The following is a 23,504-nucleotide window of genomic DNA, read 5'->3' as shown; positions in this document are numbered from 1 at the left end:
GACAATATAAAAAAATGAGGTGATTGTGGATGTGTGATCAGGAATATGTCACATGCTGATTTCTTTTTTTATTTTATTTTTATTTATTTTTTTCACATGCTGATTTCTGAGTTAAAAAAACACACACAGTCCTGTGAAATCATCATATCTAATTTGCTTTTAGGTTAAAAAGACATATTCCTACATTGCATTTTACTGGTAGGTGTAGAAAAGTAATAGGAAACCAATTTAGCCAACTGTTAAAAGTATAACAATGAAATACTTTTAATGAATAAAAAATAAATAAATTTGTGGTCAAAATTTCTTCAAGGTAATTATGTGAAAGCAAAAAAAGCTGCAACCAAACCCACACCTCCAAATGCAACCAAACCAATCTTGCTATTGACTGGACCTCCCATTTTTTTTAAGTCATCTTATTGTTTTCTTTTTAATATACACTCTGTGTATACAACATGACAATAAAAGTTGTCTAAGTTTCTGTGAACAACCACTTTAAGATTAAAGCATTTTATTTTGTTTATGGTTTATGTAATTTCTTTGTAACATTCTATGTAACATTCTAAATGAAATTAAGGCTCAATCTATTTAAAATGTTGGAAAACCTGAAAAGATAGCATAGCAAAGTATGTTAATGATTTAAATAAACTATCAGTAAAAGCATCTTAAGACCCATCGTGAACCAGTTTTATAAACTGAACTGAATTGGTTGCTTAAAATATATTAGAAAGACAAAGAATTAAACCTCACCTCCAATGGATCAAAAATATACAGTAAGTAGTAACAGGTAAGTTAAAACAGGTCACTTACATGTGAATACCTCTATAATAAGAAGAGGCCAATGTGTAATTATCCGCTTTCAGAGTGAATTCACTTGGACGGCCAGACTTGGACATGTTGCAACCCATTTTAGACATGCCTCCACTGGCAGATCATTTTCTGCTAATTGCATCTTTTATTTTTTTTATTAATTTCCAGACTTTTAAATAGTCAGAATCTGTAAACCTGCCCATGGTGTTCATGCTGACTTCATGTCAGTAACTGACCTGGTTTAATGAGGTTTAAATATGGAGAGCAATGGAGTCTAAAAGTAATTATAAGCTGAACAAGTGAAAATAAAAGTAGCTGTCCTAATTTTTTAATCACTAGAAACCAAAATGGAGTTTTTGCTGTTTACTTACATTATTCGAAATGTTCAAATCTTTAAAACTGATATCAAATACTAATATGTCCAAACATTACAAATAAAGAGGCTGCTGAATAAGGCTAATATTTTTCACACTGGCCTGCAACATTTTTTTATTCCTCACAGCAAAGAAAAGGAGATCAAATAATCACACCCTTTATTATGGATAAGACAGTTCGCCAGATTTAAATGAACATCTACAAAACCATTGGAGTGGGCAAGCATCATCCTCTCAAATATAACCAGAAGATAAGAAGCTGCTGCTACAAAGCAGGCTCAATATAGCCAGATTAAACCAACCTCATCCAAACAATGATCATCACCCTTATTCGCATTTTGATTCTACTTTTCAATGGTGAACAAGTCCAAGAATTCCTATTATATACATGTAACAGAAGAATTTCTGTATCTTCTTCTTTCGCTGATCCAGAGCGTTTGAGAACCTTTAATAAGTAATACTGGACTTGGTTTTACTTTGGTAGAGGTGATGCAGGAGATCCTTGTTTACTCTTTTTACAAGATGGGGAAAGACAAAAGAACGTGACTTCAAGCAACGCAAAATCAGAAAAAAAGCTACAAGAAAATAGCTGCTCACCTAAACTTGCCATACGTACAATCATGAGCAATGATTTAAAAAAATCTAAAATAGAAAGTGTGACCAGAAGTGATGAAGACACAAGGTTTGACTGGTTCAAAGTCAGCTTTCACATCTAATAACGAGATTTTGCACAGTTGTTGGCATCCATCCCCAGAAAAGATGGATATCCTGCTTTGCAGAAAAGGCTTTGTGGATTTTAAGCTCAGAACAAAGAAACACCTTCATCTCTTATCAATATTAACCTCCTTTGGTCCATTTTTAACAGTCGGTAACCTACAACAGACAGAGCAAATGGTGATCTCCTGTTGGAAATTACCAGGAAAGGCTGCTGGTCGTCTTCTGACTTGTAAAAAGAGGAGTGCAGAGATTTAATGCTTTGGCTAATGCTGGAGTGTCAGGTAGCTTTTTCTTTTGCTTTCACATTAACAGCCAGCTTTCAATCACTCAGAGAAAGAGTTTCATACTGAAAGAGAAAGACTGAAGGTAAAAATATATCAAAAGTACTGCAGAGCCACAGAGTTCAGCCTTCAGGCTCTGATGGAAGAGTAACAAGAAGCATAAATGAGATAGAAAACATTATGAAATCAGTTTTCTATCCTTCTTGAAAAGAGGGTTCCTCATGTTTGATGGAGCAGGAGCAGCTCTACACGGTAGGCTGCAGCAGCTCCTGCAGGTCGCACAAGGTTTCCTTTATAGTGCGAGCCATTGTCTCTGCGTTGGTGTCCTCGCAGCAGTTGAAGGCAGTGATGGAGAAGTGGACATGGTCCGCCTGAGGGTTGTAACACACGGCATAACCGTCCGGAACGAGGGGTCCGAAGCACATGACGCTGTCTGTGTTTGCGGGTACCTGCACACACAAAAACAAGAGACGATGAGGTTGGAGATGAGCTTTTGATAAAAATATCTATCTGAAAGCATTAAGAGGTTGTATGCCAGCTATGCATCAGCTTCGATAATTGGAAATTAGTATAAAACATATTTTTTAAGCTATACAATGCCATTAAAATCTGTATTTGTCCAATATTTAGGAATTTCAGAGACCAACATTTAAAGGCTATGTAGCGTTGATTAACTTGCACAATACTGGTACAACTCATTATTTACTGCCTTATTTTACAGAGCAATATATTTACAGGATTAATTTCTCTTAAGTTATAACTCTACATAATGCTAATCATTAAATCTTTATTAAAAACTAAAATGCAGGGTCGTCTTATAATCAGGGTCTAGCCAATTATACAGGCTGACAGTCGTCTTGGGTAGCTACACGAACGCAACAGCAGAGGGCGCCAGCTTTTTGTAAAGCCAGTGACCTCACTGTGGCTGAGGTTATTTTCTTTTTAAATCAATAAATGCTAAAAAAGGAGAGTCGCTTCCCAGAATGGAGTGGATTAAAAGTCAGACAAGTTTGCAGACATTTGAGGCGGAGTTTTGACACCACTTTTAAAATAATTGTGGTCAATACAGCGGAGGCATCAAACAACTGCCAGGCTGCAAAGACGTACGGCGTTACAGAGTGCAATGTCAGAAGATGGCACATTCAAAAAGAAAAGCTTAATGAAAAAGTGCAGAGATGCAGGGTGAGAGTAGGAGTGACAGTGAGCAGATAACGCCTGTGAATAAAAGCCTCATGCAGTTTTTGAGTTCAGATTGCAATCGAGTTGAAGTGTTGCAAAATTCAACTAAATGTGTCAATATTGTGTTTTCTTTTTTCTTTTTTATTGTTTAATTGCACAAATCTTTCAATACAATATTAATATAAATGAAAATGTTAGCACTTCAATATAAATACATTTATTAAAATAGACTTTTTATTTTTTTTTGGTCTTTTAGTTTTGTTCCTATAAACTGATCCTGGAAATAGGGGTTATTCTTATAATCAGGGTCGTTCTATATTCAGGTCAGTACAGTAGTTCAGGCTGCTCAATCCAAGTATCGTGTATAAATATTACAGAAAAAAATATAAATCTCCAACAATCTGACTCATTAAAAACAAAACACATCTTAAGCAGTGGATTTAAAAATGATTTAATAAACAAGAAGTAAAAGTACCACACCCATGCATGAGTTTAAAAACAAATTCTCAATAAAATAAATCAATAAATTCCTTTCTTAAAGTCTAATCATACAGCATGAAGTGAACAGACCTGTCCTGTCCGCAGCTTCCAGTGCGTCGCCAGGCCATAGGCGGTGTCCATGAAGATTTTGGGAATGCTGAGTCCTTCCTCAATGGCCTGCAGCTTGAGCCCCAGCAGGTGGTGGTCAATGCCATGCCCCTTAAGAGCCTGAGCAGCATCAGGCAGAAAAGATCATCATCCTTCAAAACAGAAGCTAATATATCAAGCTGGAAAAAAAGCACCATGTAGATGCGTTTACCTGTGTAGTCAGCTCAGCGTAAGCACTGACAGCTTCTCTGAGCAGCTCCAGCTTTGCTTCTCTCTGTGGAGAAAATATAACGATTTAAATCTACAGAATCACATCAGTAAGATACGGAAGAGCCAAAAAAAATAAAAAAACTGTTTCTCACCGATATGTTCGGATCATCGAAAGCCGTGATAAACTTCAATGCCTGATTGGTCGGTGAGCGGATGTACTCGGTTCTTCCTCCTCGAAACATCCTCTGTGAGGCGATATCGCAGGCAGGACACACCTCATTGTGAACTCTGCAGGCAAACATCAAAAAGCTCAGAGATTGCAAACATACAGTGACCTCCCTTTTAGGAATGTCTGTTGAATAAATGTTAGTGACATATTTATTACAATCCGAAAAAAAGATTCATGCAATGGTTCTGGACATCAGAACTTCTCTAAACTCAACAGCTTATTGCAGTGAGAGAAAAAAACTGGTTAAACCTAGATCGGAAAACAAGCAGAGCGCCCTCAAGTGGTTAAACACTTTATTTGCAGCAGGCACAGACAATAGGAACTAGTCTGTGTTTGCAGCTGTTGCAGAACATATAAAGACACATGGACATTATGGAGAAAATTGTTTTGCAACTATGGAGCAGTAATGATGGTGAACAATTTTTAATCAATGACGTTTCAGCTCATATTATTGCACATTTTATTGTACTTCTGCAATGAGATTGATCTCAAATAAGTCATTATATTTTAATATTTTTTTTTCATTCTAAGCAACTTTTTAGATGGTATATTTGTAAATAAGTATCCAGTAACAACAATTTACAATGTAATAGCCACATATGTTCATAGGTTCATAGTCCCGGCTATATTTTGTACACTTGTCATCTATCCCTCAGCTTTTAACATGCAAACCTACTATTTAATCTGCCCCCCCTCAATTAAGACATTTTTAGATTCGTTTAAATTACAGCAGCTATTCTTACAAGAAATGTTTGTCTGTGCAAAGTAAAACTTCAGCTGCATGAGTAATTAATGGGCATAGAAAGGTACAAAATTCATTCGGTGAACTATAGACTCCTACATGTTCTGCTATTCCCCTGTTTAACCCCAAACTTAAACACAGAGGCTTTATTCATCCTGCTACTACTGACCTGTAGTAGGAGAGCTGCACTGCGACCTGGATGAAGGAGTTTGGGCTCATGTTGTGTTCCTTAGGAAGCTCTTTGCCAAACTTTTTGAAGTTGAAGACGTGGACGTCGAGGTCATTGATCAATCTGAAGGTGAAATAAAACAGAAACAAGCCATCTTAATTTAACAACAACAAATCATTCAAGGTTCCTTCCGACTTTGATTATTAAGCATGAACCTATTCATCTTTTATTTGTATTGTTTGTTTAGATTTTACAACATTTGCTTTCTTGTCAGATTGGGACCCAGCTTTCTAGGAACCATCATCATAATGTGTCTCAATCTGTTAATTTGCAACCTTAAAGTAACCCTGATCCACCCAAATTATTGCATCAACTGAATTTCTTGCTGTGGCCATGTTTCTTGTAATTCTTCAAAATCCTGCAGCTCACTTAAAGCAGCACATTTGACTGCAGACTGTCGCAGACCTGGATTTGTAAAAGTTAAGATTTTAGAAACAGAAAATTATCTGAAATAATTGATAATTCACATAATAAAACAAAAATACTTTTAAGAGATTCACCAATCAATCAGCCAGAAAATAAAATGCATAAAAGGCAATAAATCCTGACATTTTCAAGTCTATAAAGGCATCAGTCATCAAGATTCATTTGGGATGTCTGTCTGGAGTTTACTAAAACCAAAAGCTTTTATTTTATGGGACTGAAACTATAAACTCTTTAAAAACTAGCATAAAATAAATTATCCATCAGAACTGGTCTATTAATCTGCCTTCCAGCATCAGCCAGAAACAGTTCATCTCCAGTTTTTTATATCTCTAATTTGACTGAATATCCCCTCAGTCCACAACAAAGTAAATATCAGATGAAAGAAAAGCTTCAGCTCTCGCTACAATTTCAGCAGATGGATGATTTACACAGCCCAGTATGGAGGCTCTGCGTTTGGTCTGTGCTCAGGAAACTATTGGCTGTAAAGAAAAAAATTACTTTCATAAACAAAGACAAATTTGCAAAAAACTTATGTGGTTGTTACTCCCCAGTTTTGCTAAATTTCAGAGAAAGAGCTGCAGGAGGACAGAGCTGAGGCTCGATCTCCTCCTTTTTAGTATAAAACACGCACAGAGCGAGGTAACAGACGGCTCACATGTCTAAGTTCTGCTTAGCCTGCTCTATGTCCCTCTTGATGTCTCGGTCTATGTGGAAGTAGAGCTTCTTGGGCATCGGGAGAGGAACAAGTGGAGCTCTCTTTGGGTCGGGTTTCTCACTGCAAACAAAAACAAAAATATATTCATAAGTAGAAAAAAGAACACACAAAATCTCCTGGTTTAATGTTTCTAATGATATTAACTACCATCCTCTTCCTTCACTGGAAGTAAAAAAGTTAATTGTGTAAATGTTTGGGCATCTGGCTGCAGCTTTAAGGTGCATTCAGACAGAGCGCGGCGTCTGCAGCGAGGGCGGCGGACTTAAATAGAATCCCTTTGCGTTGTGAAGGGTGCAGTTTGCGATGATGGTGCTCTGCTCCGCTCTCCCCTGCTACTCAATGGAACTGAGGTGTTGACAAACAGCGGCACCGCATGGAGAGAGAGGAACAGGTGATCGCTGAAGTTGAAAAATCTGAACTTTTCTATAATATCACGCAATTTCATAGGGATACTTGACCTCTGACTGACTTAAAAATCATCTCTAATATCTCTGATCTTTCACGAAAAGCACCACACTAGGTCTGAATGCACCTTTAGACAAAACCATAATGTTTTTTTTTTTTATTGAAGATATTAAGAAAAGATGGACGTTTAGATGGACTTGACTTTTAGTGACTGGAATAACTGAGTAGCAATTTATTATGGAAATACATTAAATTCTCCTGATTCTCTTTCTCCAAACTTAACTTTAGAACATTTAATTGTTTATGTTCAGCTCAGTTTTAAAGGGCATCTTTTACTTGAAATGCTTTTGCAGAGCTTCTTCTCCAAGGCTGCTTCCAATGAATGAATGAAAACAACGTGAAACTCAAAGAGAGAGTCACAAAGTAGTCCGGATTAATGTGATTTACTTCAGATTACCGCAGTGCATCTGAACTCAAGTCTACAGCAGAAAGATGTCCTTTATCTGGGTTTGTGTTTGGAGTTTCAATTTGGGAATCAATGCTAATAAACAAACATCCCCCAGTCTCTTCTGTAAAGATCCTGTGAGAGGATCAATGTGGCGTGAAGGTGATACAACCTTCCAGGAAACAGCCTGCGGAGGTTTAAACACATCCCGTTTGTGAGATGGCGTCGGTTACACACTTTCATTTATAAAATTAACACCAAAAAAAATTCAACAGATTCGAAATTTTCCCAAATTAATAAACAAAAAACAAAGCAAAGGAAGAACAGTTGTGTGTACAAAGATAAAGCAGGTACACCCCAACTGCTTCAATTGGACTCAATAGATTAATCATTTATGCAAACACTGCAAAAACAGCAGAACTTCTTGCAAAAATTATTTAGAGAAATAAATGTTGCTGCTAATTAATCTGGAACAACTGAATGTGTCATATTAATGCCATATGGGGGTAACAAGTTAAACAAGAAACAGATTACCGTAATACACTACGTTCAAGCATTAACATGTAAAATAGTTTGTTAAAAACTAAATTTCTGTGATATTATTACAGTTATAACGCTGGTAATGCTCCACAACCCAAAAAGTCAGTTTTGAATAAACAACCCACGACCCACAACCTAAATAAAGAGAACAAGACTTTTTTTAGAAGACTCATTTCATATTAAGAAAAGGAGGGTTTTAAAATAACAGAAGAAGACAGCAAGTGGCCTACAATAATCAGTTCGATGTTTTCCAAGTGGCTATACTTGAACTAATTGTAATATTAACGTTTACATTGAAATAGTATAAACTACTTTCAGGTTTTATTTCATGCAAATTTGACTTTTTTTTTTAACCTTATGAGGCTGCACTTAACTCAGGAGCTAATAAATGAGGCATAGAAAGAAAACTTTTTGTCACGCCCTGTAAAGTTTTTGTTGTGTACCATGTTATATTTTTGTGATCCTTTATTTGGTAAGGGCTTGTCCTAATTGTTTATTTGGGCAAAAGTTACTTACTTTACATTATGGTAATATCATAAATAAAGTATTACTTTTTAACAAAGGTACGGTGTAATATGACATTAGTATATTTTGATTGTAAATTGCCTAAAATTGGCCAAATTTAAATAGTTAGTAAAAAAAACTAAAAAAGATTACTAATCCTCCCAGAAGGGGGCGTCCTAGCAAAGCCTTCCAAATTCAGACCGAGACAAAGACTCAATAGACACCAGTTAGCAAGTTATATGCCAGGGCAGGAAAACATGATTCTTGATAGTGCAGGAAAAAAACGAAGGCATGTTCCTTTTAAAAGGAATATGGCTGCATGAATAACAGATTTGAAAAACCTGCTCATGAAAAAACAAACAAACAAAAAAACAGACAAATATCTAACAGATCCGGTCATCAGCATGTTAGTACAAACCATCTGCCATGCACAGTGGTGGAATAAGCCTGCTTTGCTACCTTTCGGTATTCACTATAGGCATGAAGACCAGAATACATTACAACATAGATGTTGGTTACATAAATGTTTAAAAAGCTGGGTAAAGAGAGCTGGAAAATGCTACCATGACTCTCCGGGTGAAATATAAATGACCAATACTTTTATATAAATCCAGCCCTTCACCCATTCAAGCTAACGGTGCCATGCTGCACTGTAGCCAGAGCAATCTGAACCACAGAGCCAACTGAACACCAATAGCATGGAAGGTGGGTAAAGTGGCCAACGTCATTGCAACTGAGAGAGACATAGCACGGCCTCAAACTGGCAACCCTCCGGTAAGAGGACCAACACCTACCCCCTGAGCCACAGACATATTTTTTTCTAAATTATAAAACTGGAATTATTGCCCTACGACACACTAACAGCTCTCAGCAATCTCAAAGAACCCTATATAGAGTCTTATGTGGGGCAATTAATGTGAGGTAATTAATTCTGTTGTTGCACTGGCTTAGTAGAGTCCAGACCTCTGGCTCATTTAAATGCTGTGACAGCCCTTTATGAGAGCCCTGCAGCAATCTTTATTAACAACACAGATAAAGGCAGACAGGAAATGGACACAGATGTATAGAAGAGTGTACTTCTTTTTCTAAATCACAGCTATTTTGATATTTAAAATAAAGCGTTTAATCATTTCAAACATTAGTTACTATATGACTCTGCTTGCTGTTTTTTCAGATATACCCTTTCAAATAAGTTGAACTATGTCCAACAATCCAAAAATTATCAATGCTTAACCATCATAGTAGTTGTGAGTGGGGATAGTAGCAGTAGGGCTAAGAGTTGTTTAAAGCATGTTGACATTAATCTCACCAGTACTCCAGTATATGGTGGAGAAGGTTTGTTATGGGCGGACCCTCGGCTGTGGCCTGTTCATACAGGAGGCCCCATGAGCCGTCCTCGCCTACCACAAACTGTTTAAACAAACACAGGTCAGAGTCAGCCTACTATCAACATTCAATCAGCTCCTTGTACGTTGTTCTACATGTGATCACACCCACCTGCAGTGTTTTGTCAAACCAACGGTTTCCACTGTTAGAGTACGTCCCGCCTCCATGCAGAATCTGAGCCGCTTTACGGCTGGCGTACCTGCAAGGTGAAAAACGTAAAAGCAAATTTCTTAAACATGATTCTTTCAGAATTCTGACACCACAGAGTCAGCGTTTCACAATCTGTAGTTTCAATTCAAATACAGGAAGAGACAATTGCTCATTCCAGCAAACGTCAACATACGACACAATCATATCTGCAGGGAAAAGCTTACGCAATAGATTTAGCAAACACAGAAACACCTGGAAATGTGCGCTTGTGCACATACTTCTCATCAGATATCCTCATGACTGGAGAATCCAAGCACAGGGAGAAAAGTCCTGTTTCTATCATCCGCACAGACTCCTGGTTGAGTTTGTCTGCGGAAGTAGAAACATAAAAATTAAATTAAAGAGAGCCTAAAGTTAATTTTAGACAATGATTTAAGACAATATTAAAAACATTTACATTTTTTCTATTTGTATGCCTAAAATGCATCAAGATATAGATTGAATGTTTATTGTGGGATTGAAATTTTCCTTTCTTATATTCTCACTCTATGAAATAAAGGAATGGAGAAAGTTTTAACACGTTATGACGGCATGTTTGCAACAGCAATGGTACACCAACTGCATAGCCCCACCTTTGCTCCTTTATTCACATACGTTTCCAAACCATTTGAACTTCCTGGCAAAACTACGAAAGCCTAAAAAAATTGGTAATGTCTAAATCAAATCTTAATCATAAACAAAAAACACAACTATGTCCTAAACGTACCTCCTAACATCAAAAGTCACTTCTCTAAATGAGGCTTATATTTATATTTCTAACAGCAAGCACTTGAAAATGAGCCAAAGAAAGAAGAAAGAAAAATAAACCCTTTGAATGACGATTTGGAGTTAAAAAATAACCTCGCCAAGACGTCACATTCAAACTGTATTCCAAGAAACACAAATTTGCATTAAATATATTCTCCTAGCTCTCCTAACAGTCGAGAAATAATAAGGTCTGGAGACTAATATTACCATGGTAATGTTTGATAGTCAATGGTAATTGGTCTATAGTGCTACTGAAGTCTCATTGACTCAGTCACAACACTGCTGGTGGTAAGCTACAATGCGGCCACAGATAACCTGGGGCGCACTGACTGGGGCTCCGTCGGGCCCTATGACCGCTCTCAGAAGAAAATGCGCGTTAAGTGTCTTGCCCAAGGACACAGTGACCAACACAGCCAGAGCTGGGGTTTGAACCATTGGACATCTAGTTGCAAGTTAAACTCCTGAATCCTACAGCCGTTTCCATACCATGCTAGCATTAACCTTTGCATGATAACGTTGGTTTTTGCACGTAAATGAATAAAAATTTCAGACTAAATTATCAACAAGTTCATTCATTTCATTAAACACAGTATTTGCCCTACCTTAATGTCTTAAATACATCAACAAAATATGCAAATACAATAGTTTATACCTTTAGCATATGTAGCCTATAGTTAATTGTTTGTTCTAACTTTTTAAAAATAGCTACAGCATAAAAAAGTACTTTAGGCCAAAGACAGTGTTCCATTAGTGCATAACTTGAAAGCGTAGGCCTAACAACAAAATAAGACATTCAAAAAAGAGAAGCTTCCGGAAACCACAATAGTAGCTAACATTAGCCTTAGCATCCAAACATTAGCATAAAGACAGTAGAATTACTATCAAAATACCAAGTAGTTTATAATCTAACAAGATATAACACTTAATATTTTGTTAGAAATTCTAAAATAGAAAGATCTAAATCTAACAGAGAGAAAATACAGTAAATACTTTACAGAAAAAGTAAATTACATTTTAAAATGAAAGAAGATACATGTTTTAGATGTGCAAAAGAAGTGTGTGTCTAACAAGAAAATTAAATCTAAGAAAAAGAAATCCCTAAAATACACTTTAACTACCAACCTTAGACTTGGCATATTGGCATTAGCATGCTAACACTTGCATTACTTAATTGGTATAAGGGTTTATTTAAATACTATTGAGGAATAATACACTGCACTCAATAAACTCCAGTCAAAAATCTAAAACACAAAAGGCTGTTAAAAAATAGAGACACTAAAGAAGACTGATGTTAAACCTCCCAATTCTAGTCAATCAACGCTATGCATCCATTGCCAAAAATGAAATTAATCTTTTGTTGAAAGGTGGGACGAATTAAAATATTTAGGATACTAGCTCTAAATGATTTAATTGGGAAAGTCTTTGTTTTAGTGCCGAGACCAAATGAATAAATGGTGTTGCATAATTAGTAGAAACTTTCTTAGTCAAAACATATTTATTCATTATTGTAAACGAAATATAATCAACATTCATTAACCAAATTAATAATTATACCGTTCTAATCCAAAGCTGTGGTCTAGCTTTATACCAGCTCTTGTAATGAACAGTTAACCCTTGACTGAGAATGAATTACCACTGAACTACTTGGCAAGCTTGTTTGAGATGATGAGTGATCAAACCTCTCAGTAGGCGGTTGTACGCTTCCCCCCATGTGTGCCGATGCTCGCTGGTCAGGATGCCCATGGGCTCCTTGTCGGTCTTCCAGGACTGAGATCTGATTCTGTGCAGCTGACTGTGAATCTGACTCTCAGTCATCCGTGAACCATCACTGTTGTAAACCTCGAGCTGGAAAAACTAGACCCCAGGGATGAATGGTGAGAAGAAATGAAAGGAGATTATTCCATTCCAAAACTGAGTCATTATCAGAAATGCTATAATTCCCTATGATCCTTCATTAGTTGATTTTTGAAGATCTGTGTTGGGATGAAAGGATTTTATCTTAAAACTGTAATGACTTATTGACAATGTATATTAATTCATAGTGGATCATCCCGGATTAACTACAATTTGCAACTTAACCACAAACCTTTCGGAGATAATAATCTTCAGCCTTAATACAAGCTAAATATCTATCCACCATATTTAGATCAACAGTTAAACCATGTTGATCTGGAGTGAAGTTGAAGAAATTCAAGCTATTCCTCACTATTTTACTCAAGCAAATGTGAGGATTCAATAACCTCAGAGAAATAGTCCCACAGAATGCTGCAGCCAGCACCATGCATGATTGCCGAGGTCACTGCTCTTTGCTTTAATAGCCTCATGGTGACTAGTTCAGGGCAAGCATTTCATTCAGTGAACCTGAAGTGCACACTGAAGCTATCAACTTTAGAGCAAGGTCCTTGGTGCTTCTTTTGTTCTAGTAGATTCCAAATGATGAAATGAGGAAATATGTGCGCTATAATGGTTGCTAAGTTGTTCTTGAGGATCTCGACAAACTTTACAGTGACGGTTTGGGAGAGGTTGTTGAAACTTGGGACATAAATGCGTGTTGAAATATTGAAATGGTCCCAATCACAAATCAGAACTGGTTTTGGATTAAAGAATGCAGACTGAGATTTCAAGAATAGCTCTGACCTCAGTCCGGTTCAAAATATACAAGCTATACTACAAAGCTGAATCCAAACTGATAGAAAAGTGGCCAAATCTTTTCTCCCTGAATTACGTCAGAGGTTGTGAGAACAAACTTGGCTCTGAAGTGCAACTTTTCCCTTGGATTAGATAAAGCAGACAAGGCTTTTATATTTATTTTTGGGAAGAAAAAGTGCTGAATAAGTTCAGAAAAACATTTTATTTTTTATTAACCACTATAGGAAGGTAAAATGAAAATAAACTTCTGATATTTATGAGGCCATTACCACCATCAACGTGGATGCAACTCAAAATCGGAGAGGTACCAGTTTTATTCCGTGAGACAAACACCCTTTCTACTTTTAAGAATTGGCTTAAAACTTTCCTTTTTAATAAAGCTTATAGTTAGAGTGGATCAGTTTGTCCTGAGCTATCTCTATAGTTATGCTGTTGTAGGCTTAGACTGTTGGAGGACATAGGGACCCCTTTTCATCATTCTGCTTCATTTTATCTTTATTCTCCCACTCTGCAGAATGATTTAGTTCAATCTCTAACGTTGTGCTCTCTCTGCTTTTTCTCTCGACAAAGTGGTCTGTTCCTCTTTGGCTTTGACACCATCCTGGAGAAATATCAGCTGTGCTGCTGCCATCGACACCTTTGTTTATAGATGTTGGATGTGCTCTCTTCATCTTCTGACATGGGAGCTGGCTCGGAGCTTGTCTACATGGCTGTGTGTTTCCTGTGGAGCTTGTTGACACCTGTCGTTTGTGTCTCTGCTTATTTCTGCATGTCTGCTTCTGTTTCCTTGAACCAACTCAGCCTCGGCAGATGGCCGCTCACACTCTGTCTGGTTCTGTTGAAGTTTTTCCTGATAAAAGGGGTTTTTTCCTCTCCACTGTCGCTATAAGCATGCTTGGAGTGGGGGATTCCTTTCGAGTGAATGAATCAATGCAATAAACTGATTTTCCTTAGATAGAAAACGTTGAATCAGTTTACCTGTATCATCTGGTTAAATTGTCTCTGTAAAGGGCCTTCCATGTGTTGTGAATTGGCGCTATATAAATAGACTGAATTTAATTAAACGGAATTACCTTCAATCCTGACCTTTCTGTTGTGTTTGACAGATGACTGTTGTCACTCCATGATCAACAAAAACTGTGTTAATTTGGCCTCTCTCCAGTCTGGCTGTATTTCATTTGAATAAAGCCAGACTGGTGAGGATTTATTGGACAGTGAAGCATGTTGTGTAAAGGCCAGCCAAAAGAATAGCTGCTCTGGCTGGATCCAAGTTTCTGCACGCTCTGGAAAATAATTTATGATGGGGACTTCAACCTAACCCTGGCCCAGTCCGAACTCATTTCAAACATAAAAAGAATCCCATGCTGTATTTAGCACATGAACCCTCTGTAGTCTCAGAGGTTGTCAAACTGCTGGTGAGACATTTCATCTCTGAAGGTTTTCCTTCCTCTTTTTCAAGGATTTTTTGGTGATTAAGACAGTTTCATTTTATCCATCTGCTTAAAATCTCAACACAAATCGGTGCCTGAATAACCCCAAATACTATGTATTCAGGAGGGAGGTATCAAGAAACCAAACAAGCACCAGTAAAAACAAAACACGAGCCAGCAGTCTGACTGAAAACCGATGCCGAGTTAAAGATAGCGAAACCACCCACCTGGTAGTTCCTAACTACTGTGATGTGTGTTGGAGGGCGCCGGGAATTTGCGTAGCGAAAGACAAAGTCGTGTTTAGGTCCGGGAATCCTGCAGGAGGAGAAGAGGAGCGGGTACAGCTCCATGCACAGAGGCTTCCCTCGCATGTACTCAACTGGCACCTGGCCACTGAGGAAGAAAGCAAAAACATACCAACATGTTATTCCCACTGCTGAAAACTGAAAGACCAGTTTGGGATAAAGATCTTGATATAGCAATTTACTTTAATATAGAGCTGCAAAGTATCAACGTTGGAAATATTGCTGGAATAAATTAACCTTGCATGCAATAGCAAAATTCAGGCTCTCTACAGAACAAAAAATATCTACCATTTTAAATGGACCTTCACAGCTTTCATTGGCCTTCATTATTGTATATTTTAGTGGCTTTGATGCTAAAGCATGTTAAAGGCTGATTTATACTTCAAAAATAGACTCTACGTAGGTGTCGCAGTGAACAAAAAGACGTCCCCGCCCCTCTTCAGACACTCTGCTGCACCTCTCCCAAATTGTAGGTCACTGCAGACAGTGCTGCAGACAGGAGGCCGGCTTGTTTTGTTTTTATGACTGCAACTGCGGAAAACAACTCGTCAAAACAGACCAGCTAGAAGAGCAAGGTGCGCGAGAACGCTGGGACCCTTTTTCCACCTGGATCCCTTTTTTGCCCTCATGTCCCTCCGTTGTCGGACAAACTCGCCCCCACTTCCTCGGCCGTATCTAGACCCACAACTGGTTCCTGATTCTCTTGAGCTTAAATCAAAAATGTCTGTGTCAAGTTCACTGCGACACACTGCTGCTGGGAGTATAACCAGCCTTAAGACTAGAAATCTAAAATAATATTTTTAAAAAGTCATGATAAAGTGCAGTGACATGACTTTTTAAATATTTGCCTTTTCTTCAGGTATAATATCAGTTTATCTAGTCCTGCAAACTGAGCACTTTGACTAATTTACACTTTTGTTCTACCATTCAAAGTTAAGTACACCAACTCAGCTCACTTGCTTAAAACCATATTTTACCTTATATAAGCAAGTAAACAAACTGCTTTTTCTTTAACCGTTAGCATGTGACCTTGTTGATTTATTTATAAACCTTTCCTATCTACAATATCCTCATAGGGGTTGTTTACTTAGGGGGGTTTCCTCTAACAGTTTAAAAATGGCCACATTCCAGACAGGTTAAACATTTTCCATGACAGCAGTGGATACAGGAACACAATTTAACTTTGAAATTATAGTTTTGTAACAATAGTGATAGTTAAATTTCTAAACCAAAACAAGACATGGATCTCAGGGTATTTCTGAAAAATAATTGCATTCAAAAAGTCAAAAGGAGAAGTTTAAAATAACCCAGAACTGATGACAGGCTGTCATAAGTCTGATGTAATTTAGGTCCCAGGGAAAATCTAGGAAAATTACAATTTATGGCTTACAAATAGGGCTGCAACTAACGATTATTTTAAAAATCGATGAATCGGCCGATTATTTTTTCGATTAATCGGAGAAAAAAAATTACTTATACTAACCTCTTTATTCCAAAATAAACATTTTAGACAAAACAAACAAGCACACAAGTACAGGTTGCTCATTAACTGTACTGGTGCAATATGAAAAATAAATGTTTGTGATAAAACTACGCAAACTTACATGAGAAATGTAGCTGTACATCCACAAAATATAGGCTACTTTGTTTCATAAAGCGCAAAAAAGACAGGCATTTTTGTTTTAAAAAGCCCCTAAGGGGCTCAAACAATAGGTCCCCCCATTTCATCAAATGAGTTTTATTTAGACTAGAAGAGTTCTGCCTTTTAAGACAGGAAAGTATAGCAGTTAAAGTTGCTACTTGAGAAAATAAAGCCCTCTGATTCAAATTATAAATTGTATTTGGAATAAAAATGAGATAACTAGGGGTGCTAAAAAAACGCATCCTCCAAAGACAGATATTTACATGGAAATGTGGCATATAATTAATTGACATATAACTGATCTTGCTGGATTTTATTCTGCTTTACTTCCATAAATTGCAGGATCTTCTTTACTTTATCTTTGCCAGAAGATTTAAACTTCAAAAGCCTTGCCCTCATAATTTTCAAGTTAATTTATTTATAAAGGCTATTTTAATTATTGTGATCAATTTGCGCCGTCAATCCCGGCGCATGCGCGCTTCATTTGCAGTCTGGACGCTGAAACATCCTGCGGCTCTGACTGCAGCGCTGAGAGGGATTCCTGCGGGAGTAGGAACGATACATGCTTTCACGTAAGAGTCTCCAAAAGCCGCCAGTAACACCGTAAAAAGTCGCCAGATTTGTCGCTAGTCGCTTTTTTAAAAAAAAATTGTCGCTGGAGGGGTCTGAAAAGTCGCTAAATATAGCGACAAAGTCGCTGAGTTGGCAACACTGCGCACCTATAGCGCTGGCTCGCTCTGCCGTATTTTTGTCTTTTCTTCCGCCGTTTCAGTCAAGTGGCAGTGATGACGGCGGCGGCGGATGACGCATTAATCGCGCGACACAACTAATCGACGATGAAATTCGTTGCCAACACTTTTAAAAGTCGATTTTTATTGATTTTATCGATTCGTTGTTGCAGCCCTACTTACAAATGTACATCACTGAATCTAAGACAAATGAGAAAACTTTTAATGCACCCCTTACAATATATATAAATGCATTTCATTGTATACGTTCCCTTTTTGATGGATTAGAAGGCCTAATCCATCAAAAACCTGATACTTTATGTAGTATTTCCTGTTTCCCACTAAGTTAAATATAATATGAAACAAAGAGCACTGTGGGAAAGACAACCCACATTTATCCAGGCATCACACACAGTTAAGAGGATTGTAGGTGTGAAGAGTGGTATCGCAAAAGCTCAGCTTAAGAGACCCTCAAAGAGTGACAATTAGGGGTCATCAAGTCTCACAACAAATAGATGGTACAGTCCAAACGGCTGGGATGCCATAAAATGTCTTCTTTATCCTACAATCACAGGCATAAAAAAACAGTTTGCTAAACCCTCAACTGGAGAAGCCCAGTGTAATCAGAGGACAGATATAACTTCTTATGTAGAAATAAATAATAGGAAAACAGGGTTGAATTTCCGAAATCATGACATTTTTACTTTTTTGTCACATGATGACATTTTAAATACAAAAACCAACCAGCAGAGTTTCCCAGAAAAAAACTCACCAACACAACAGAAAGATCTAATTTAAAACATCTTCATTCGCTGTATCAATTTATTAATATATAAATGTTTTGTTCGTAATACACAATTTCCCATATAAATCAGTCTGAACCCTAAAATGAAAAACTGCATGTTTCATTTGAGACATTTTAACGTTGCAACTCCTCTCACTCTATTTAGGACAGGCAAAAACTAGAGGTTGCAGGTCGTCTAAAAATGTCCCTCTGCTGCAACACTGAGTTTCTTAATCCTTAGAGCGGACTAAGACTTTTTCAACAGGGTTTTATGTAAAGTCTCATCTTGTCTTGCAAAACAGCTCTGATGTTTTTAAATAAGATTAATAATTGTAGAGCTCTGATGATTAAAATCGCCTCTTTATATTAGGCTAAAAGGCATCAGTTAAAAGTATTGTGAGAAAACATTATATCAAAAAATAAATAAGAGGACAAGCACTTAAATCGAAATACAAAAAACATGTTTTTTAATAAATGGCAACTATAACCAATACACATCAGAGGTAAACAGGATTTTTATATCCTATTATCTATTAGGGTTTCAGATCGGATCCCAGTACTGAGCTGCAGATACTTTCCAGTCAGTCCAAGTAAATTTAGCCACAGATTAACTTCATACAGAAGCCAAACACACAGCGATGCCAGCTGGATGAAACGTAAGACGACAGGCAACAACAAGAGTGCCAAATGATGCCTGCAGCACGTGAACTGGCGAAGAGGAATGACTTGTATGTGTTGGAGTTACAGAGTTATATTTAAGCGACAAAACTCACTTGTGCATTTTGGCTCTGAAGTCCAGAACTGCTGCTATCAATTTGGATGCAAACCTGTGAGGAGAAACAAACACGTTATCATCATGTCATATTTTTAGGGTGTTCAAATGTATTGTTCTTGAAAGAGTAAAACAAATTTAAAAATACACATGTATTTCTTTAGAGCAGTATTAATTTATTTGTTATAGGTGCAACACAAATGAGATGCTGCACTTTACTTAAACAGATTCGATCTGATTTCTAAAGGAAAAGGATACATAAAGCATGATAGATCAAAAGGGGTAATGCACATTTCACTTCATTCTTGGAAAAATTTCTTTAACCTTTGACTGTCATCATTCAGAATGCATCCTCTCCTGATAAGTGACGCATCTATTTTCTGACACCTTCTACAAAACAAAACAAGCCAAACGGCTTCAACAGAGATAAGGAACTCCACAAGTAAAGAGCTCATTTCAGGCGCTGATCAATGTGCCAAACTGTAAGTGTCATGATCCTTTTGTTGAGCCCCAGAACTCACAGCAGCTGGCTCCTCCAGTCGTTATAATCCCGGCGGGGCAGAGAGATGGCCGGGTTTGAGTGCACCGCTAGAGGCTGCCTGCTCTCCAGGTACGCCCACTGCACCCACCAGTCTGTGATCTGGATGGACAATTCAGATATCAGAGAGTGAATTTAAAGAAAATATTGTATCCTCCTCTATAAACACAGATCTAATGTCTATTGATGTTTTTATTAGTACCATTTCCATAATGTTTCCCTCTGAAATGCCAAATGAAAAAGAGAAAGGCATCCAATATTTATGCTTTTCTCATCTCTAACATTTATGTTTCTATATAATTTGTTCTATTTTTATCTAAAATGACACATTTATGCTTAAATCTAAAAATAAGAAGAGATTTTATTACCTCTGTTTAGATATATGAATGCACTGATATAACACACCTACATGTTCATACAGTATAATTACCACATATATATTTAGCCAACTTTTCTCTATACATTTAATTCATAACATATTTATGAATTAAATTATTTGGGAGCCCAAATTTAATATTTATACCCTAAATTAGAGATATGCAGACATATTCTCTAACACTAAATCCTATACCAATACATGGACTGAGCGTACTGGTCAATATCTGCCACTGATGGGTTGAATGAATTAACCATATGATTTACCATGCAAGTCAAGGAACAATGTTTAACATTAACATTGTTAAGAAAATTTAACAAATTAAGACTCTCGCTCCTGTGTGAGCTCTGCACGATGACACATTCAGTATTTATGTGATAAAACTGAAGCCACTAAATCTCTGCATTTGTTTTGCTGTGTCTGATCTCAGTGAATATAGAAATGACTGGATCATTGCAATTATTCAAAATCCGACCCAGATAATTCCTCAATATCGGTATCCAGTATCAAATCTGAGTATTGGATCAGTGCATCGCTGCCCTAAATTTGTTAGCAAAACATAAAATTGGTTTAATTTCTTAATAAAAAAAAATTAAAAAATAAATCAAACTGATAAAATCTCTAGATAAACAATTTTAATTTCTAATATTTGGTGTTTAAAAACAAGATTCAGATTCTAAGAAACTAGGCAAATATTTCAAACACGAGGGTCAATACAGTTTCTATCTTAGGCAGTTCAATAACATGCTGCTATCATTTTACACATCTCTGATGTTGCTGCTATTTTTAAATATCCATTACTGTAAAAATGTCCATAGCTGCATATTGGTTATTTATTCTCCATGTGCACAGTTGTATATTGTTAAAACACTTTACAGTACAGTATTTTATTGTTTATCTTTTAACTCTTCACTAGTATGTTATTCTTATAAATTTTTCTAAGGTCCACATTTGTGTGACCGTTTTCTTTTTCTATAATCCTTTTACTGCTGTAAACACCAGAATTTACACATTGTGGGACAATAAAGGGATTTTCTATTCTATTTTTCTATCCTAATATTGTGTTACCTACTGCTGTTGCTGACATGAACATTTTAGGCTCTATCTTTTTATTTTCAACCAATAGTACCAACACATTGTCCCATATCCAGCTTGTGTCTGTTTCACACACCCAGTTCTTGGTGTTCCTGGCTCTCCTCTCCAGCCCCTCCTGCAGCCGCGGTCCCAGCCCCCCGGGTCTCCCGAACTCCTGCACAGTCCTGCGGGTGTGGTTGAGCTCATCTGGGGGCAGCAGGGGCTCCAGAGCCCTCAGATAGCCCTGCAGCGTCTGGTTCAGCGGGGGCACGGGCTGGGGGGGGACGGTGGAGTAGAAACATGGCTCCTGCCTAGGGGAGACCTGCAGAAACCGGAGTGAAGCATGATTGCCTGTTTACTGGACACCTGGTTTGACTTACAGTGGAGTTTTACCAGAGTCAAGAGTAGCAGCAAAAATTGTAGGAGATTATAGAAGCATACAGAAGAGGGTTAGGGCCACTGAAAAAATTTTTTTTTAATTTTATTTCAGTTTAATATGGGAAAACTGACTTTAATCTTAGAATTCTGACCTTAATCTCAGAATTCTGACTTTAATCTGAAAATTCTGAATTTGAATCTGAGAATTCTGAATTTGAATCTGAGAATTCTGACTTTAATCTCAGGATTCTGACTTTAATCTCAGGATTCTGACTTTAATCTCAGGATTCTGACTTTAATCTTAGAATTCTGGCTTTAATCTCAGGATTCTGACTTTTTCCCATATTAAATTGAAATAAAATTTAAAAATTAGTAAACTTTTTTAGTTAACTGTTTAAGTTTTTCAGTGGCCCTAATCCTCTTACGTAGAAACAAAATGTGCTGCTATTTATTCAATTATCGGCTGTGTTGCTGTGAAAACTAGTCAATATCTGCTCGTTTGTTCGTCAGTCGAAAACAAGTCGACATAAACAAAAGCCTTACCAGAGACAGCCATGCTCTGCAGGTTCTCGGCTGAATATTCTTGAAAATCATATTTCCTCGGATCAGAAGCACACTCTGAGGAACATGTGTTTTACAAAAAAAATGCACTTTCTTCTTTATGTCCACAGACGTTAATAGCTCAGACCGCGCAGGGTCAAATCGCCAAAGCGAAGCTCCGACCTCCTCCTACTTCTCCGCCATGAAGCCACACGGCGGCCTTCATCGCTCGACACACAACTTTTTAGGAGAAGTTGTCTTTTCTGGACGGAAAACAACACGTCTCCCCCACCTCCTTTCTCCTGTTGTTGTTCTGTGGAGCATGCAGTGCCTCACGTAGTGCACAGAAACTCGAAGATGATTTACTGCTGCCTGCCCTGCTGCCGTCGATGCACACGTGCTGACGTAAAATGTTTCCGTAAACAGCAACGTGACTGACCCGCGAACTCGAGGTGCAGTACCATATCTGGGCAAAAGGTGTCGCTGTTGAGCCCCCAGGAGGAAAAGACAACCTCAGCCGCAAAATGGCCATAACATTTACTTTTTATTTTGTAAAGAATATTCATATGTGCTATCATTTAAATAAAGTATCGCATTGCATTAAATTAATACTTCCAAGTAAAGCTTTAAATTCTTTACTATTTACATTTTAAAATACACTGAAATATTAACAAATTACAGCCCACAAAAAAATATAATTTGAAATTAAAAATTTAGAAAAATGTATGTAATATTTCATTGGGTAAAGGTATCAAATAATTACCCCTCAGGATATGTCCTCCCACCCTGAAATAAAACTGGCCTCCTCACCCCATAGTTGTTGGCTGAAGGAGTTAAGCTGGCTTTAATAATGATATTGATGTAGGTAGGAACTAGGAATCTTACCTGAATCTAAATCGTCGGCAGTCCCATCCCCTATTTGCCTGGATTTGGTCAAAATCAGCCATATTGTGTCTTTGTTAATCTATTAAAAAGGTTTTGACAGGGTGTGTCAAGAGGAAAGCTGTATTGAATGAAGAACTTTAATGGCAGAGAAGTATGTTTCAGTGGTGGAAAACATATGAGAGCAATAAGATAGTACTAAGGTCTGCTTTATGTGTAATAAATTCAATCAAGGAAGAAGCGGGACTACATGAGGGCCTGAATCCCCTCTGGTTTGTTCTGGTGATGCACAGGACAAATGAGGTTATATAGAAATGTTCATGGGCTACAGTTTAGATAGGTGACATGGAAATATGTGGAAATATCAGGGAATAGGTGGAGGAAAATCTAGAGAGACTGAGATTTGGTCTGAGAAAGAGACCAGTATGATGTTGAGACTGGTACAAAAAAAAGATAGGAAGCAGATGGGGAACATAAATTAGATGAAGATGATGAAGTTTTCTTTGCAAGTGAAGGAAATGGATAGGACCATGAACTAATCCATGAATAGGACAGATCATAAATGTTTAAAAAATGAAGCCCAGAAAAGCAGGCCTGAGATGGTTTGCATAGAAAGAGGGTTTTGAGAGTATATCTGTGGATGGAGGCTGACTAAGGGCTGCTCAGTGGTGC

General features: G+C 37.4%; 1 protein-coding gene across 1 annotated transcript; it reads right to left on the bottom strand.

Annotated features, from left to right (window-relative positions):
* Positions 1 to 2,374: 2,374 nt before the first annotated feature.
* On the bottom strand, positions 2,375 to 22,137 carry cratb (carnitine O-acetyltransferase b). Its single transcript, XM_038277037.1, has 15 exons — positions 21,954 to 22,137; positions 21,130 to 21,354; positions 19,566 to 19,684; positions 19,046 to 19,099; positions 15,041 to 15,206; positions 12,414 to 12,588; positions 10,206 to 10,296; positions 9,889 to 9,976; positions 9,701 to 9,801; positions 6,438 to 6,557; positions 5,297 to 5,419; positions 4,309 to 4,444; positions 4,158 to 4,220; positions 3,929 to 4,066; positions 2,375 to 2,628 (listed from the first exon to the last, which is right to left on the bottom strand). The coding sequence occupies exons 1-15, from the start codon at positions 22,002 to 22,004 to the stop codon at positions 2,425 to 2,427; spliced, it is 1,854 nt and encodes a 617-aa protein (XP_038132965.1). The 5' UTR covers positions 22,005 to 22,137; the 3' UTR covers positions 2,375 to 2,424.
* Positions 22,138 to 23,504: the final 1,367 nt, after the last annotated feature.

The sequence above is a fragment of the Cyprinodon tularosa genome, unplaced genomic scaffold (genome assembly GCF_016077235.1).
Source record: "Cyprinodon tularosa strain WSP-4 unplaced genomic scaffold, ASM1607723v1 ctg13, whole genome shotgun sequence".
Classification (NCBI taxonomy): domain Eukaryota; kingdom Metazoa; phylum Chordata; class Actinopteri; order Cyprinodontiformes; family Cyprinodontidae; genus Cyprinodon; species Cyprinodon tularosa.
The sequence above is the reverse complement of the archived record's forward strand: the minus strand, read 5'-3'. Positions and strand labels throughout refer to the sequence as shown.